The 16,697-nt window shown below is 46.7% G+C and overlaps 1 protein-coding gene across 4 annotated transcripts in view; it reads left to right on the top strand.

The window, feature by feature from the left end:
* GTF2I (general transcription factor IIi) overlaps positions 1 to 16,697 on the top strand; it is a 1,434,650-nt gene that overhangs the window by 1,337,113 nt on the left and 80,840 nt on the right. For all 4 annotated transcript variants that reach the window (XM_086954596.1, XM_086954597.1, XM_086954594.1 and 1 more), the window contains 2 exons: positions 1,594 to 1,686; positions 7,656 to 7,839. In XM_086954596.1, coding sequence (XP_086810722.1) covers positions 1,594 to 1,686; positions 7,656 to 7,839 — 277 coding nt within the window. The remainder of the gene's footprint in view (positions 1 to 1,593; positions 1,687 to 7,655; positions 7,840 to 16,697) is intronic.

The following is a 16,697-nucleotide window of genomic DNA, read 5'->3' as shown; positions in this document are numbered from 1 at the left end:
AATAGTGGGACGGGTAGCAACACATGTCCTGAAGAAGACCTGGGTGACCTTCATGGCACAGTAAATCGGTCGAAACATGTTGACGAAGGCGGTATTAGGAGGGTTGTTTTGAGAATCTTGACTTTTCTCTTGGAAACACTACCCATCCTTTCATTTCTTTTAATCCTGGTTGTGGAACCTGTTAATAAAGTTTTTATTTGGTATCCCCAAACCAGTTTTAAACACTTTCCCTTTAACTGCACGTGTTGTGGACCTATTCCAGTCACAGGCTGATATCCACTGATCACTATTTGATTTATATGTATATATGTTGTTTGGTCTAGTACTTTATGGTCTTTTTATGTTAACCCCCCCCTCCCCCCCGCCCCCCACCACTCCCCCCTATGCTCCGTCCAGAGGAGTGTGGCTACACCTGGGCGTATTGTAAGCAGACCCGATGATGAAGCATGTCACACACTTTGGTGTGTGAGTGAGGGCAGTATTTCCAAAACAAAAGATTTTTTGTTTTGTAGGATATGTAGGGGGTTTCTTTGTTTTTTGTTTTTTTTGTTTGTTTGTTTTTTCTCTCCACCCCTCTATGTGTGTACATTTATAACTTAGGGGGTTCGGGGTGTGAGAATTACGAAATACGATTGACCCTCTCCCCTTACCTGTGTTGAATGACTATTGAAACAGGACCACTACTGATTTGCAGTTGGGTGGGGCTTCGCTAGAGTGGCATGCTGGGTGAAAAATGATGGACTGGAATGTGGCCTTAATTAATTGCCAGTGATAGAGATTAATCCATGCTTTCCTTCCCTCACCTTTTATTTTGTTGCTAAAAAGAGAAATGATGCGGCATTGAGGTGTGAAGAGTGTGACTGTGTGAAGAAAGATAACCTGAGCATAGGCCCAAAGAGGAACAAAGGCAAGAAGGCCCCTGGATCAGAGAAGGTGAAGAGGAAAACATTTTAGGAACAGCAACTGTAGGGGAGTAAAGAGCACGGGCGAAAACAGCTTGGAATTAGAATGCAGGTAAAAAAAGCACAGAAAACAGCTAAGATGAATGGAAGGGGGAGCACGTACCTGCTGTTGCTGCTCCATCCAAGAGGCTTAAGAACTGGGGCTGACGACATGACATCGCTGCAGTGTCGGAGTGTTTCTCTTTTTGTTGTAGAGGGTTCAATTACTAAACACACATGCATACTTTTTAACTGGTTACGTTTTCAGACCCATGGGTACCGTGGTGCCTCGGTGCCCACTCTGATCAGCGATCACACTCGGCAACTCTGGGCATTAGCTTGCCTCATCTTCACTAACGGCCCCACCAGACCACCGGGGATGCCTGTTCTCACCCTGGAGATACCCATTAAGGGACCATCTCTCAGGGAAGCCAGGAAGGGTTTCGCAGTGGTCGAAGCGCGGAGATACTCCCCCGGGAGTGATTCTAGCGCTATATAAACACGCAAATTAAATTAAATTAAATTAAAAGCAGAGACCCGACCTCTAAAGGTCCCAGTAACAAGCCTAGTTAGTTAGGGTAGCATATATCAAGTGGATTCAGTAAAAGCATGCAACATACATTTTCTAATGTTAATTTTTTTTCTCAAAAAGCGTTTATAGGAACCGAACCCGAGGGACTGACAAAAGCAGAAAAGATACGTCTACGGAGAGAAAAAGTTACTGAACTGTTCAGCAAGAAATACGGTAAACAATTGGTGAACTGGATGGTCTTTTAAGTCAATTAGAGTCATAGCAGGTGCTGTATAGCTGTGCTGCGCATGGGTTAATTGGGCCAGTAACTCTAGAACGAAGCTTGATTTACTAAAGAAATAACTAAAATAAGCAACAGGACCCAATTTGTATCTTAAGAGCCCAAACACTGTCTCTGTCGCTGCTGAATACCGAATTGCCGAAAACCAAGGTTGCATAGTCACGATTCCAGCTTTTCTTTTTCCACCTCCACACACTTCCTTTCTCTTGATCCCATTCTTGCAGGCTCAATTGCAGCACTGTTGGCGCCCTGTCACTCTTTTCGCGTCCTCTTTCTATCCCACTTTGCTCCCTTACTCTCTCTTTTTCTCCAGGTCATTTGGTTGACGAAACATAAGTTTCATTTTCCAACAAGCATTTGCAATGCAATCGGTCTCGCATTAGGAAAGTTTGAGCTATTGGTATTGTAATTGACAATTTTTTTATTTATGTGTTGGTTTTGAAAATAGCTAAATTAATAGTTTTGTCATTTACAATGCCAATACTTTTAACTTTTGCAAATGTGACACCTATAGCATTTGTAATGCAATATGTGTTATATTTACTTGACTTAGATGTATTGATATTACAAATAATAGCTTTTATTTCTCTTTAATAATTAATAGTTAAATGAAAGTTATTGTAATTTATAATGGCAATAGCTTAAACTTTTGTAAATACCTTTTGTGAAGATTATGTTCAGTGTATTTTATTGTGACGAAAATCCAAGAACAGAAGTGAAATATTAACCTCTTTTTGTGACATTTGTAATGAAGCTTGAAACATTGAGAGAACATATTTGAACCAGTTGTTGTTGAATGGTTGTACAGATTGATGCTGTGGTGGCGCTGAGTGATGCTGTGGTTGTGACGAGTGTATGTTGCATTGAGTGCAGTGTAATTATGTGGCAATGAGTGGTATTTGGAGTGTATGTTGCATTGAGCGCAGTGTAATTGTGTGGCGTGCAATTATGTGGCACTTAGTGGTATTGTTTGGAGTGTATGAAATGAAGTAGGGATTTATAAAGCGCAAGGCTGCCCTTGAGGGTCCCAGCGCTAGTGACAGAGGTAGTGGCAGAGGAGGAAAAATCAGGGAAAGAGCCAGGTTTTCAGCCCCTTGCGGAACGAAAGATGGTTGGGTTCCGCTCACAGGGTAAGGGGGAGAGAGTTCCACAGTTTGGGAGCGATATAAGAGAAAAGACGACCTCCCGAGCGGGCCTTATTGATCTTAGGAACATGTGCCAGATGGAGATGAGCGGAGCGCAGGTTTCTTTTAGTTGCATGGTGTCTGATAAGATGTTTAAGAAAGGGTGGGCCGTTGTTGTGAAGGATTTTATGGGTCAAGCAGAGCGCTTTGAAGTTGACCCGCTCCTGCACCGGGAGCCCATGGAGAAGCCTTAGGGCTGGTTTTGCCAGCTCCTACGGGTGGTGCCTGTTAGCAGCCTAGCTGCCTAGTTCTGTACGCCCTGAAGTTTGGCAATTACTTTCTTTGGGGCGCTAAGATAGAGGGCATTACCGTAGTCGAGTCTGGATATTAAAAGACTCTGGATGATGAGTTTCCTAGTGTCTTGAGGAAGCAAAGGCAAGATTTTGCGAGTGGTCCTGAGGATACTGTAGCATGCTCCGGCAGATTTCCTAGCTTGGGTTGTGAACGAAAGGTCCTGGTCTAGCCATAAGCCCAAGCTTTTAATAGAAGTCTTAGGAGTCTGGGCTGGACCCATACAGGAAGGTCACAGAGAGGTTGGATTAAAGTAAGCTGGGTTACCTAGTACCATAATCTCCGTTTTCTCGGCGTTGAGGCTAAGGTGGGATCGGTCCATCCAGCGTGAAATGTCACACAGGCATGAGTAGAGATTGTCGGAGGAACGATCAGGTTGGTTGAGAGATACTACAAGCTGCGTGTCGTCCGCATACGTCACTAGCTTGGGTCCATGAGGGGACACAATTTCCTGGAGGGGTGACATGTAGGCATTAAAAAGGGTAGGGCTCAAAGAAGAGCCCTGGGGAACACCACAGGGTAAGGGAGTGGGGTGAGATTTAGAGTATCCCTCCCAAATTTGGAAGGATCGGTTGAGGAGGATGGATTCCAACCAGGCTAGAGCCGGCCCTGAGATACCTAGTGCCCTTAGCCTATGGGTCAGGATATGATGGTTCACGTGTCGAACGCCGTTCTTAGATCCAGGAGGATCACTGCCACTGATCCTCCCAAGTCCAAGATTTTGCGCGTCTCTTCGACGACTGCCATTATGGCTGTCTCCGTACCCTGACCTGGGCGAAAGCCCGTTTGGGAAGGGTGAAGGAGGTTGTTATTTTCAAGATAGATTGAGAGCTGCTTGTTGACAAATTTTTCAGCCGTTTTGCTCACTATGGGCAAAAGGGAGATGGGGCGGTAATTACCCAGATCAATTGGGTCCAAATGTGGCTTCTTCAAGAGGGGCTTCACAATAGACTTTTTCCAGCCTGGGGGCACAATACCTTGAGTAAGGGAAGTGTTTATGAGTTGGACCAAAGGTGAAAGAATAGTTGGTGTGACTGATTTAAAGATATGGGGAGGAGCCGGGTCACGTGGAGAACCACTTTTGATAGATGAAAAAATAGGGAGAAGGTTCTCTTCTGTGGTGGGGGAGAAGGCGTTCTGACCGGAACTGAGTTGCAACTGGGTGAGGGACGCAGGATCGGGGGAAGTGTCGTCTGTGAGGGGAGGGAGAGATTTTAATATATTTGGAATTTTTACGTTGAAGAATTCAGCAAATTCATTACAACGGTCTTTAGACGGGTCGTCAGGTGGGGGAGGGTCTGGTGTCTTTAAAAGTTTGTTTATTATGCGAGACGTTTCTTTGGCTGGGTTGGAGGAAGTTCAAATTTTTTCCTCGAAGAAGGCTGCTTGAGCGGATTTAAGAGCTGTTTTATAGATAAGGATTGCGCATCTATAGTCTTTCTTTTTTGGGGAGTGGGTTCTTTCCTCCAAGCTCTTTCATGTTTTTTGCATAGTTTTTTTGTAAGCGGAGCTCCTGGTTGAACCATGGGGATCGCGGCTTACCCCTTAGCAATGCGGACTGGGGTCTTGGGAAGAGTTAAGTCGAGGGCATTTTCAATCCAAGCAGAGAACTTGGTGTCTGCTGTATGGATGAGAGAATCATAAGGTGGCTTAGAGCATTCCAAGAGGTGCCTCCATTCCTCTGTATCCAGTTTCGACCAGCGACGCTCGAGACAGGAAGAGGGTGATTTTGGCCGTTATGAAGCTGGAAAGTGCCAACTAAAGTCGATTACGAAATGGTCTGTCCAAGGTAGAGGTGTCGGGTTTTGAATCTTTAAATTGGGAATGTTCGAGAATAGGGGGTCTAAGAGATGACCCATTTTATGAGTGGGTAGGTCACTAAGGAGGTGGAGTTGGTAAGCTGCGAGATCAAGTAGTAATTCTGAAGCTCCTTTATCATTGGGGTTATCGAAATGAAGGTTTAAATCACCGAGGATGATGAAATTGGAAGAAGTGCTGGCTAATGACAGAGCGGTTTCCAATAGAGAGCTTGAAAAACGCCCTTGGGGGCCTGGGGGTCTGTATACCAGGAGGCCTGAGAGGAATTTCCCAGGGGATAATTGGATCGAGAACAGAGCATTTTCGCAATCCAAGATGGGGCTGTCGGTGATACGACAGGAGAGGTGGTCTTGATATATCAAAGCGATTATGTATGTTGTATTCAGGAGAGTGTAATTGTGTGTGAGGGTGCGGAGTGTGTGAAGAGGGAGCTGTTTTGAGGGCACTGGAGAGGAAGAGCAGCAGAGGGAGCTGTGTTGAGGGCACTGTAGAGGATGGGCAGCAGAGGGAGCTGTTTTGGGGGCACTGGAGAGGAAGAGCAGCAGTAGAAGCTGTAGTAAGGGCACTGGAGAAGAAGAGCAGCAGTAGGAGCTGTAGTGAGGGCACTGGAGAGGAAGAGCAGCATGGGGAGCTGTAGTGAGGGCACTGGAGAGGAAGAGCAGCAGTAGGAGCTGTAGTGAGGGCACTGGAGAGGAAGAGTAGCAGTAGGAGCTGAAGTGAGGGCACTGGAGAGGAAGAGCAGCAGTAGGAGCTGTAGTGAGGGCACTGGAGAGGAAGAGCAGCAGTAGGAGCTGTAGTGAGGGCACTGGAGAGGAAGAGCAGCAGTAGGAGCTGTAGTGAGGGCACTGGAGAGGAAGAGCAATAGTAGGTGTTTCTAATTTGCAATCATAGGCTGTAAAACAGTTTCATATATTAGGCCCTTGATGGGTTGCATAAGCGACTAAAAAGTTAATTCTGTGTGGTAATGTGCTCTACTAAACCACTATAACGTAAAATATCTTAACAAAACTGAGCTCTTTTTAATTTAAGAAATGCGACTTTTACTTAGAGGACAATCGCCTTGTATTACAGTGTTTAAGTGGCAGAAAATGCACCCACTGGCCAGACAGGCAAAGTAATTACACATCTTAAATGGCTTATTTTGTCACTGGTCCGTGATAATTCACATGACTCTGGCTAGTTCGTGACCGCATTCACTAGTAACGTTAAGAGTCTGAAAGAGTGAAAAAGTGTAAGTGCCTTTCAGTGCACAGCAGAATTTAAACATTTCATGGATTCCAGAGCACACTAAACCCTGCTATCTTTCGCGTAGTACGCAATGGATGTGTAGCATTCCACGGTGTAAACAGCCGACAAATTGCACGTGCAGTCTAGTTTGAACGTGCACTCTGAGCAAGTACTGGCCACGCTCTCCTCACGAGCGCGCACGTTTTATGACAAGGGTTCATGACGCAGCACTCTACACATGACCTTTCTTCGACCAAAGATCAGATGCGTTACAGACATATACTTTTATAGAATTCTCTTGCACGTAAATGCATGTTTCTAGGCTAGTAGTTATTTCCGTAGTTTTTTTTGTACTTCGGTTGCTAATTTATTTATTTACTTACGTAAATGTACAGCGCTAAATGAGACGAAAAATATTTCTAAACACAGTGGGAATTACAAAAGTAACTAACCTCTGAGGAACCGCCACCGGCCCGAGCAAGAAAGGTGAAGGGAGCGCTTGGGGTAGGAAGGAGGTAATTGAAACAAATTTAAACAAGTTAAAAAAAATGGGAGAGTAAAAGAAGAAATAGTGAAATAAAAGACTTTGTGGGAGAGTGGAAGATGGTTTAAGAGAATGAAAAACAGCACCAGAAGAACAAGCCTAACGGGGGCAGAAAAAATGCTGCCACGAAATGAAAGTAAATAAACGCGGCCGCGAAATGAAAGCCTTTGATGCAGCAGGGGGCGGAGCGGATCCCTTTGAAGTGAAGCTGCTGGCGGCACCACGCTGGAGAAGCAACAGATGGCTGGCTTTGATGTGGTGATGCGAGGCAGGCGGATAGAAGCGCGTGCACGGGACACATGCACTTCTGGAAATCCGCATTTTTGAGAGCTTAGTTTAGCTCTTAGTTTAGCCCCAATAGTCTTGTCCTATTCATTCCTTGAGGAATAGAATAGAACAAGACCTAAAAATGAGTACCAGTGCCTACCACCAGCACAATTTGATCACCCCATTTGATGACCCCATTTAACCTCCGTATTGATTTACTCATGAGATGCCAGGATCTCTGGTTTTAAGTCGACTATGTGCAGGTGTCGTTTTAGGATTGTACTCTCATAGACTGCCCTTTGTGTTTCTTGCTTGCCCTGTTGATAGCGTTATCTTGCCCTGCTGCCTGCAGTGAATTGTTTTGATTAGGTGTTGAATGTTCCATGTATAAACAGAACGCAAAGGGGTCCTTCATGTTGAGGCCATGTCAACCACGCGCTAAAATGGGTCATTGTATAAACCCTGTGCTTGCCTTAGGTTTCCCTGTCCCGTCTTCTGTTATCAGTGTTTGTTATCTTTACTCTCATTAGTTATTTAACACTCATTTTTGTTGTATCTTTGTGTAAACCAGGTGAGGCAATTGGTGTGAACCACCCAGTGAAAGTGCCATACAGAAAAATGACCAGCCACCCTGGCTGTGTGGTGGTGGATGGAATGCCCTCAGGAGTCACATTTAAAGCCCCCAGCTACTTGGACATCAGCTCCATGCGGCGGATCTTGGAGTCGGCAGAATTTATCAAATTCACTGTTGTTAAGTAAGTGAGAATCTACACGTGAATACATGGATGCTGTGTTTAGGATCTGTGCTCCTCAAATGATAACTCAAAGTGCATCTTAGTCGCCGCTGCCCCGTTGCTTGAAAAAACAGATTTTAAGATGTTGCACACTCCACACGTGAAGGTCGCTCAAATAATAAATGTTGCATTTCACATGCCAGGACACTACTTTGGCCCTGGCAAACATACCCAAAGTGCATGAAATTGTAATACAACAAAAAAGATAATATTGACAAAGTCCTATTGTATAAAAATCTGACTTTGCCTGGGATTCTTGAATACAGTCCAAGTCAGAAATACTTGTTTCTAGACACAAATATCAGTACTACTGCCATCACCCTACCACCACCTATACTGGGAATTGATACCAGGAATAAGCATTTGCATGTGTTTCTAGATACAAGATACTAGTGTTGCCACTAGCACATGGTGCATCTGAAGTGCACAATCCCTCGGTGCCAGCAGTTTGCAATCAATATCAGTAATGCTGCATTAACCTCACCAGACCTACACTGGACGTTGATGCCAGGTTTGGGCATTAGCAAGTGTTTCTAGCTACTAGTTGTCTCACTGACACGGGGACCATCTGAAGTACACGGTCCCTCAGTTGCTAGCAGGTTGCAACCATTATAAATCATGCTGTACTCATCTAACCCCCACCTACAATTGGTACCATCTAGTATTGTTACTGTCTGCCATTTCCAGGAGCGTCAGGGTCACAAGTACCATTTGTCTACAATTCCCCCTAGCCCTTAAACTGCAAAAGCTCTATGATCCAGAACGCTTAAAAGCATGATGGTTCTTAAGGCCGGGTAACAATGTTCTTAGTAGGCCTGGGTAAATGCTATATTATTTGTTTGGCAAATTGACCTGTGTGTTGGCTCTAGAACTTTGTAATTATTCTAAATTACCATGTCCCAGATCCAGTGTATTTCTTTTCCAGAATCTGATATGCAGGTAACTCTTATTCCTCGAAAGTAAATTTTCGTTTACATTTTTTTGGACCACATTGTTTTTCTATATACTAAAGCTAAGCTGTCTCACTTAGGCAGATAACTGAAATGTAGCACCAACATTGCTGTGTTTGCTTCTGAGGCAGAAACAATTCACTTATCATTAATCCCCTGGCCCTTATACAGCTGGCATTGTTTGTGCCCAGGTATTCTGTATACATCACTGACCAGAAATGCAGAGAACCCCCATAACCATAAGTACTGCTGATACCAGTGGTGAGTAGCAGCAGGTTTTCCAGACATTGTGGTTGAATTCTCTTGGGGTGCCGCTGAATGTAGTGGGTAAAAGTGTCAAGATCCATATCAGCTAATAATGCAGCTACTCTAACATCCATATCATCCAGGGTCCCCAATCAATCTGGGCCTTTGTGCCCAATAGTTAAATGCTTATGGGAATCTGAATGCAATTATGACGACATTTGTAGTTACACTAAATCTAGAAATTGTGTCCAATAATCCAGTGATCCTTTTCCTGAGAGATGTAACTGGGTGGAAGGCACACACTCATCCCGGACAGGCATGCAAGAGGATCACAGTTTTCAGATTCCCCCAACTACTCTACTCCATGCCTACATGGCATTATAAGAGCCAGTAGTTGGAAGCTCATCAGCTGCATGTGACGATAAAGTTTGTAACTGTTAAGAGCTTTTTTGACTTTTGTCAGCACAAGGCCCTTTTTGACCTTCTGTCTCCCTAGGTCCCCTGAGTCTATCTTCTGTGATCCTCGAATTTTTCTAGTCCCACTGCCGCTACTGATGCCTCTTATACAGTATACTGATGTTGAAAGAGATCATGGCAGTAAAGGCAGCATGAAGTGAGCCATCCACCCTAGAGGTCTCTGGTTGCAGAGCCCATTCCTCAGCTGAATCCAGTGCTCCCTAAGTTTCCCAAGCCATTGACGACACCACAATAGATTAAAACCTTTAAATAGGCCATGCTGCAGATTTTTAGTGTGCTTCCGACTTCCATTGGTGAGCCTTCAGGCCTCAAGGAATCGATAGGGCCCCTAGTTTGGTATTGCTGGCACATCCTTCCTCTGCACCATCTGACCTCTTTGGGCCGGTCTCGGTCCAGTACTGACTCCAGTACAATCTTCCACTCCAGCTCCTAGCTGTGTATCAGGCTCTTCCACATTGACACCAGTACTCTCGGCACTAGAAGTGGATCCAGTGCTGATTTTTATGTTTGGCACCGAACCGACTGAAGTTCGATCAATGTCTTTCTACAGAATTACAAAACCAGACGTCATACATCCTGACTCTGGCTCCTTTTACCCAGGTGGACACGCTTTCAGAGGCTCCATTATATTTTTGCCTCTGACTCTGTTGAAAGGACATCCTAGGATGTGGATGATGATGGTATGGATAGAGATCAATTCCACCCTCCCATTATACACATGATCATTTTTACATGGATCTACAAGAGTCCTGTGGTCTTGTCACATCCCCTGAGGCAGGGTTTGACCTGCCACTTGGGCCATAAATCAAAAAACGGGCCTCCTAAAGCTGAGGGCTTAGATCTACAGCTGCCTTTCGTCGAGAACAAAATGTACGTCTTTTCTTAACTTTTTCAGCCAAGACTAACTACGTCTGACTCTTTGCTCACTTTTAATGATGCTGTCACCAATACCTTGATGGTTTCTTGGTCAAAACCCTGGTCCAACTCTCCTGTCCATTCTTCTGCACGAGGCATAAGCATTACTGTCCAAGGGTACTAGACTCAGAAGGAGGAGTGGGTTGTTACTCTCACTATTTACATGTGTCAAAAAAGAATGGGGTATCTTGCTAACTTTGGACCTACAACCTCTGAATATCATTGTACGAAAGGTCAAATACAAAATGCTCATGCTGATCCAGAGCCTGTGTGATCGGGACTCTAGCGACTGAGTGGCGTCCTTGGACCTGCTGGATGCATATTTTCATATACCTGTCCTGCAGTCACACAGATGCCCCCTACAGTTCAAATTAGGCTAGGAGTGATTTCAGTTTCCTATGCTTCCCTTCTGCCTTAGTAGCGCCTATCGGTTGTTCACGAAAGTGATGGTCGCCACCTATCTCTGGAGGTTCGGGATACCAGTTTTTCCCTATCTCAACAACTGGCTGTTGAAGACGGGCTCGCCACATTCAGTTGTTGACCACCTCCAGATGATAGTGCAGCTTCTGACATCTTTGGGTTCTTGAGCAACAAGCTGAAGTCACAAATTACTCCTTCGCAGAAGATTTCTTTTATATTAGCTCTTCTGGACACTGTGCAGTTCCGGGCATTAAATCCCTTGCAACGAGCCAAGGCTATTCGTGCTATGCTTCTGATGTTTTAGCCTCCATCCTGGATCTCAGTGAAAGCAGCTCATGAGCTTCTTGAACTCGTGCAACCTCTTTGCCTCGTGCCAGTTGCGGGCTCTGCCGTGAGATCTGTAGGCTCAGTGGGCCCAGTACCACGGACACCTTTCTGATGATATCTGGTTTTCAGAGGAGACAGCACAATATCTGCAGTGGTGGCTGTTAGATCGCACCCTGACCACCTGCAGACCCCGCTCCATTTTCCCACTCAGAGCTGACAGAAGGAACAGATGCATTCCTCCTGGGATTGGAAGGTCATCTGGGAGAAGTAGAGATCAGAGGACTCTGGTCTCCAGTGGAAACCGGGCTCCACATAAATCTGTTGGAACTGCAGGCCATCCGCATCGTTTTTAAGGCATTTCTTCCGTCCATCAAGGGAAGAACGGTACCAGTTCTCACAGACAACACCACTGCTATGAGGCACTGCGTCAAAAGGCTCTGTGCCACTGGAGTTAGCTTGAGCATCAGGGAAGCTCTCTGATCATGAACCACTTGTCGGCATCTTCAAACGCTTAGGTAGATGAGCTCCCTTGGCGACACTTGGGTGCTCACAAATGGTGGTTGCATCCCAAAGTTGCACAGGAAATCTGACAATGGTGAGAGCCCTGAAGGAGCCCTGCCTGGATGTTTTCACCACAATCGAGAATGGGCTGTGTCACTTCATTGCACATTGGATTTCCCAAGATCACTCTCTCTATAAGAAGCATTCAGGCTATTCTTCCATGCATGGTGATAGAATGGCAGCAGTTGACTGTGTTCAATTTAACCTTTGTTATGAATGTTTTTGTTGTGGCTAAACCTCCCTACACAAAGTCTTTATGCCGGGATAAGTTTGTGGCCTGGTGTTGAGTCCCCAACACTGGCCCCTTTGCAAGCCAAACTGTCAGTTGTTTTGTTGTTTATTTTAGCTTTGGCTCTGCAAGATCTAGCAGTGGGCATCGGTACACTGACAAAATATCGACACTCAAAATATCCCCATACAGAAATATTGTGACGAAAAATGTCAACATCCTATACTTATAATGTTAAGTACAAAAATGTCAGAAAATAAGTCATCAAATAGGTGTATAAAATATTGATGTTTAAATATATATATACAATACGTATTATATAGTAAAATTCATTAAAAAAATTAACACATTTAATATATATATTAAATTTAACACATAAACGTAAATAAAAAAAGTGAAACACATCTATAATAATTAAAATATATTTACTTATATCTAAATCTGAAAGAAACAGTTAGTTACAGATTCCTTACCTTAGACTATTCCCCCAGGCGTCAGACTGGATCCGGAAAGTTTTTCGTCAGCAGTACCTCTGCGCGTCTTAAGGTGGCGTTGGTTGGCTCCACGTTCGTCGTTGTCGTGTGTCACCGGGATGATGTCATGGTAGCTACTTGGACGCCGCCATCACACGCCGACGTCAGTTCTTTCTTTTTCTGCGCCAGCCAGCGCAGATCCAGAGAGAGCGGTACCTCCAGTCACTTTTTTAGCGACTTTTGTTGGTCTTTTTGAGCCTACGACTCCTGGTGCACGTAGGGATGCCCGGCTTCAAGGCTTGCGTATCCTGTTCTTGACTGATGTTGGTTACGGATCTGCACCACGTGTTCCTCTTTAGCCTGGAGCACGACCACAACCCCAATTCGTGCTCCGACTGCCGGTCCATGACACCGAAGGCTTTGCGGGAGCGTCGGCAGTCGGCTCCGGTCCCGGTCGCGAGGGAGGGAGGGAGGTCGAGGGAGCAGTCTTCTCCCCGTTGGTCGGCTGATGTGACAAGAGATGCGGGCAGTGCCCCTCCCGCGATTCTGCATGCTGAGCCTGAAGTGTCGACTCTGAGATTTCCTCCCTACCCAGGACCCAGAGCGACTCCTGCCCAGCTTCGTAAGTTTTACGAGGCTATGCACACCATCTTTGGGCAGCACAAAACCGCTGGCGCGCCTTGGTGCCCCAGAGACTCGGTGGTAGGGCCTAGGCTTTCTCCGCCGGTGGCTCCGGCAGCCCCCTTTGGATCCAGGCCTGGATGTGGATCTGCGCCGGTTGACCTTATTACGCCTCCACTGGCGCCGCTTCCTCAGGCACCCCGACCGCATTCGATGCCGGTCGGGCCACCGGCCAGGGTCGACCACGGCCTCCATTCTGATGTGAACCCGGATCCAGACCGGCATCGTCCAACGCTGATTCCGGCGCTGGGTGGGGTTTTTGTCCCCATATTCAGTCCTGGGTCCCTCTTAGGCCAGTGTGGCACCCAGATGATGAGGAGGAGGACTGGGAGGGGACCGCCCAGTTGGACCGTGAACAGAACTGGAGAGAGGCACTGGGGGATGCCAGTGGTCTGGACATCGCCCCTGACCTTGGCATGTTGTCTCCTCCTACCGTGGCTGCAGAGGAGGGAGCGTCATACGCAGTTGTGTTGCTCAGGGCGGCCAATGCTCTCAACCTCGACCTCCCTACAGTAGCGGTCAGGACTAACCTCCGGACAGCGCCGCTTCAATCGCAAACGAGCTCTTCGGAGCCCCTACTGCCGTTTAATGAAGCCCTTACCGATGTCCTTTTGGGCACTTGGTCCAGGCGCAACACGGGGGCTCCTATGGAGAGGATGATTGCCCAACGCCACCGCCCTGCTCCAGGCGACCCAACTTTCCTTTCCCATCACCCCACCCCTGAGAGCTTGGTGGTCCAAGCCTCTACCTCCAAGAGCGCATTCCTTACCGCTCCATCGGAGAGGGAATCCAAGAAGCTGGATCATTTTGAGAAGAAGATTTTCTCTTCTGCCAGCTTGGGAACTGCGGTCGATAAACACTGCATGTCTATTGGACTGTTATTCCTACACTGTGTGGGATACGGTTGTGCAGGTGCTGCCTCAGTGTCCGGAGGAGGCAGTGACAGTGCTCTCCCAGGCTATTGCCGCCGGGAGGGATGCTGCTAAGTTTACCATCCGTTGTGGGCTGGATACCGCCGACTCCCTAGGCAGGACGATTTCCAGGTCTGTAGCCCTTCGACGCTACACGGGGATGAGATCGACTGGCTTTTCTAGGGATATCCAGAATACTCTCATGGACATTTATTTTATTTTATTTTATGTAGCTTATAAAGCGCACAGCTACCCCCGGAGGGGTGTCCCGGCGCTGGAACCTGAGTCCTAGAGGGGAAAGAAGGAACGGACAGGGGAAGTGACATGATAAATCAAAGTCTAGAAAAGAGCCAGGTTTTGAGTCTGGCCCGGAAGACAGATTCAGAAGGGCAGAATCTGAGATCGACTGGCAGGGAGTTCCATAGTTTTGCAGCAATGACACTGAACCCTCTGCCACCCATTCTGGACAGTCTAAAGCGGGGAGAGATCAGAAGGCATAGGTCATTGGATCTCAAGGATCTGATGGACCGGGATATTGAAACTCGTTTTTTTAGATAGTTTGGTCCGCGATCATTAATGGCTCGATGAGTCAGAGTGAGGATCTTAAACTGAATTCGGCTGGCCACAGGTAGCCAGTGCAGTTCCCTACGATATGCGGCAACTGACTGACGATAAGAAATATTACCAATCAGCCTCGCCGCCGCATTCTGGACAATCTGCAGCCGGTCAATCAGGTATTGGGGAGCTCCGGCATAAAGGCTATTAGCATAGTCCAGGTGGGACGTGATGAGAGCGTGGGTAACTGTCCGGCGGGAATCCAAAGGGAGATAGGGGAGGATTTTCCTGATCATGCGTAGCTTCAGGAAGCAGGCCGAGGTCACTTTTTGAATCTGAGTCTTGCATGATAGAGAGTCATTGAAATGAAAGCCCAAGTTGCGGGCCGAATGGACGGGAGAGGGAGCGGGATCGAGTGCCGTGGGCCACCACCAGGAGGAGGGGATGGAATTTTTCTGGTTAAAAAACAGCACCTCTGTTTTGTCTGCGTTGAGTCTTAGATGGTTTTCAGACATCCAATCACTGATGTTGTTAAGGCACCGGCGGAAGTTGGAGAACGCGGAGTCAGAGTGGCCTCTAAAGGAGAACACTAGCTGAGTATCATCAGCATAAGAGACCACCCTGACTCCGTAGGACTCCACCACGCCGGCCAGTGGGGCAAGATATATGTTAAAAAACAGAGGGCTGAGGGCCGAGCCCTGTGGCACACCGCAAGATAAGGGTTTTTCCTCCGATCTGAAAGGCCGCAACAGCACCCTTTGACTTCTTCCAGAGAGGAAGGACTCGATCCAGCTGATGGCAGTGCCGCCAATGCCCATATGCCGTAGTCGGTCAAGGAGGATGGAGTGGGATACAGTATCGAATGCCGCGACATGCCCTTTGATGGCCATCGCCTTTTTGGCGACAAAGCGGACAACGCTCTAGAGCGTTTCAAGGACTCAAGGGCAACAGCCAAGTCCTTTTGTGGCTATGGAAGGGGTGCCCCACTACGTTCCGCCCAGAGCCACAGGCAGACCAAGCTTCACACGGCCGTGGACGTGGGATCTACCATGCTAGAATGACATAAACAGCACACAAAAAAGACTAAAAGAGGCGACCTTCAAATACTGGAAATCAAATCTCCCTTGAGTAGGAACCACAGAGTCAATCTGCATAATCGTACATACTAAAACAAACAAGGTCCAGACAAGACACTGAAATGTGGCGATACCTGAAACGGATACATGAACGGATGGTCTACCTGTAGAAACATTAATAGACTTTTTGTGGGGGGGGTCGGCCCCGGTTCCGGGAAGCAAAACACCCCCGCCCCTCTTTCTTTTGTTCCTTTCCCCTATATTCAGCTCCGACCCTTCCCAGGAACATTGTATTATAGCTGCTGAGGAACAGGGATGACCGCGGCTGGTCTACTTCACCTCCCGGCAATTGCCTTTATTTTGTTTAGAATGTTGCCACGGATGGCGTATGTTTGGTCGAACACACGCCTAAGGTTGGACCGCTGTATTGGGATAGTTTTGACAAAGGTTTGCAAGAGTTATGAAGTTATAAGTTATGAAGGGTACACTTGCACACAAGATACGACACAAGCTAAGGAAGGACGTGAAACAGAAAGGAGCACCACTAACACACACAAATCGCATAAATGACGACACTGTCTTCATATAAATTTGCATGGGCTCCATCCACAAACATCGTATCCATGCACAGTTGGGTAGGCGTTAATTTCAAATAGTGTTCCTGCAGGAAATACACCTAAATGCCTCTGAAGCCCGTAAGCTGTGGAAAAAATGGAGAGGGCAGTTATACCATACAACATATTCGCATTTGCAATGGGTGCAGCAGTGTGTATCAAGGCGGGGGTTCATTTCGAGATACATGATCAGCGCATGGATGGGGATGGCAGATATGTGCTTGTGAGAGGAAAGCTGGATGATGTGCCAGTGGTACTGGGTAGCATTTACGCCCCAACTCAGAACAAGATGCCTTCTTAATAAACGTTAGTGCGGCGTTAGCGAACTGGGTCAACTACCTGTGCATTTGGGTGGGAATTGTAATGCAGCCTTCTACACGTAGC

Source organism: Lissotriton vulgaris, chromosome 2_1 (assembly GCF_964263255.1).
Source record: "Lissotriton vulgaris chromosome 2_1, aLisVul1.2, whole genome shotgun sequence".
Lineage (NCBI taxonomy): Eukaryota > Metazoa > Chordata > Amphibia > Caudata > Salamandridae > Lissotriton > Lissotriton vulgaris.
Note: the sequence above shows the minus strand (reverse complement) of the source record. Positions and strands in the feature narration are given on the sequence as shown.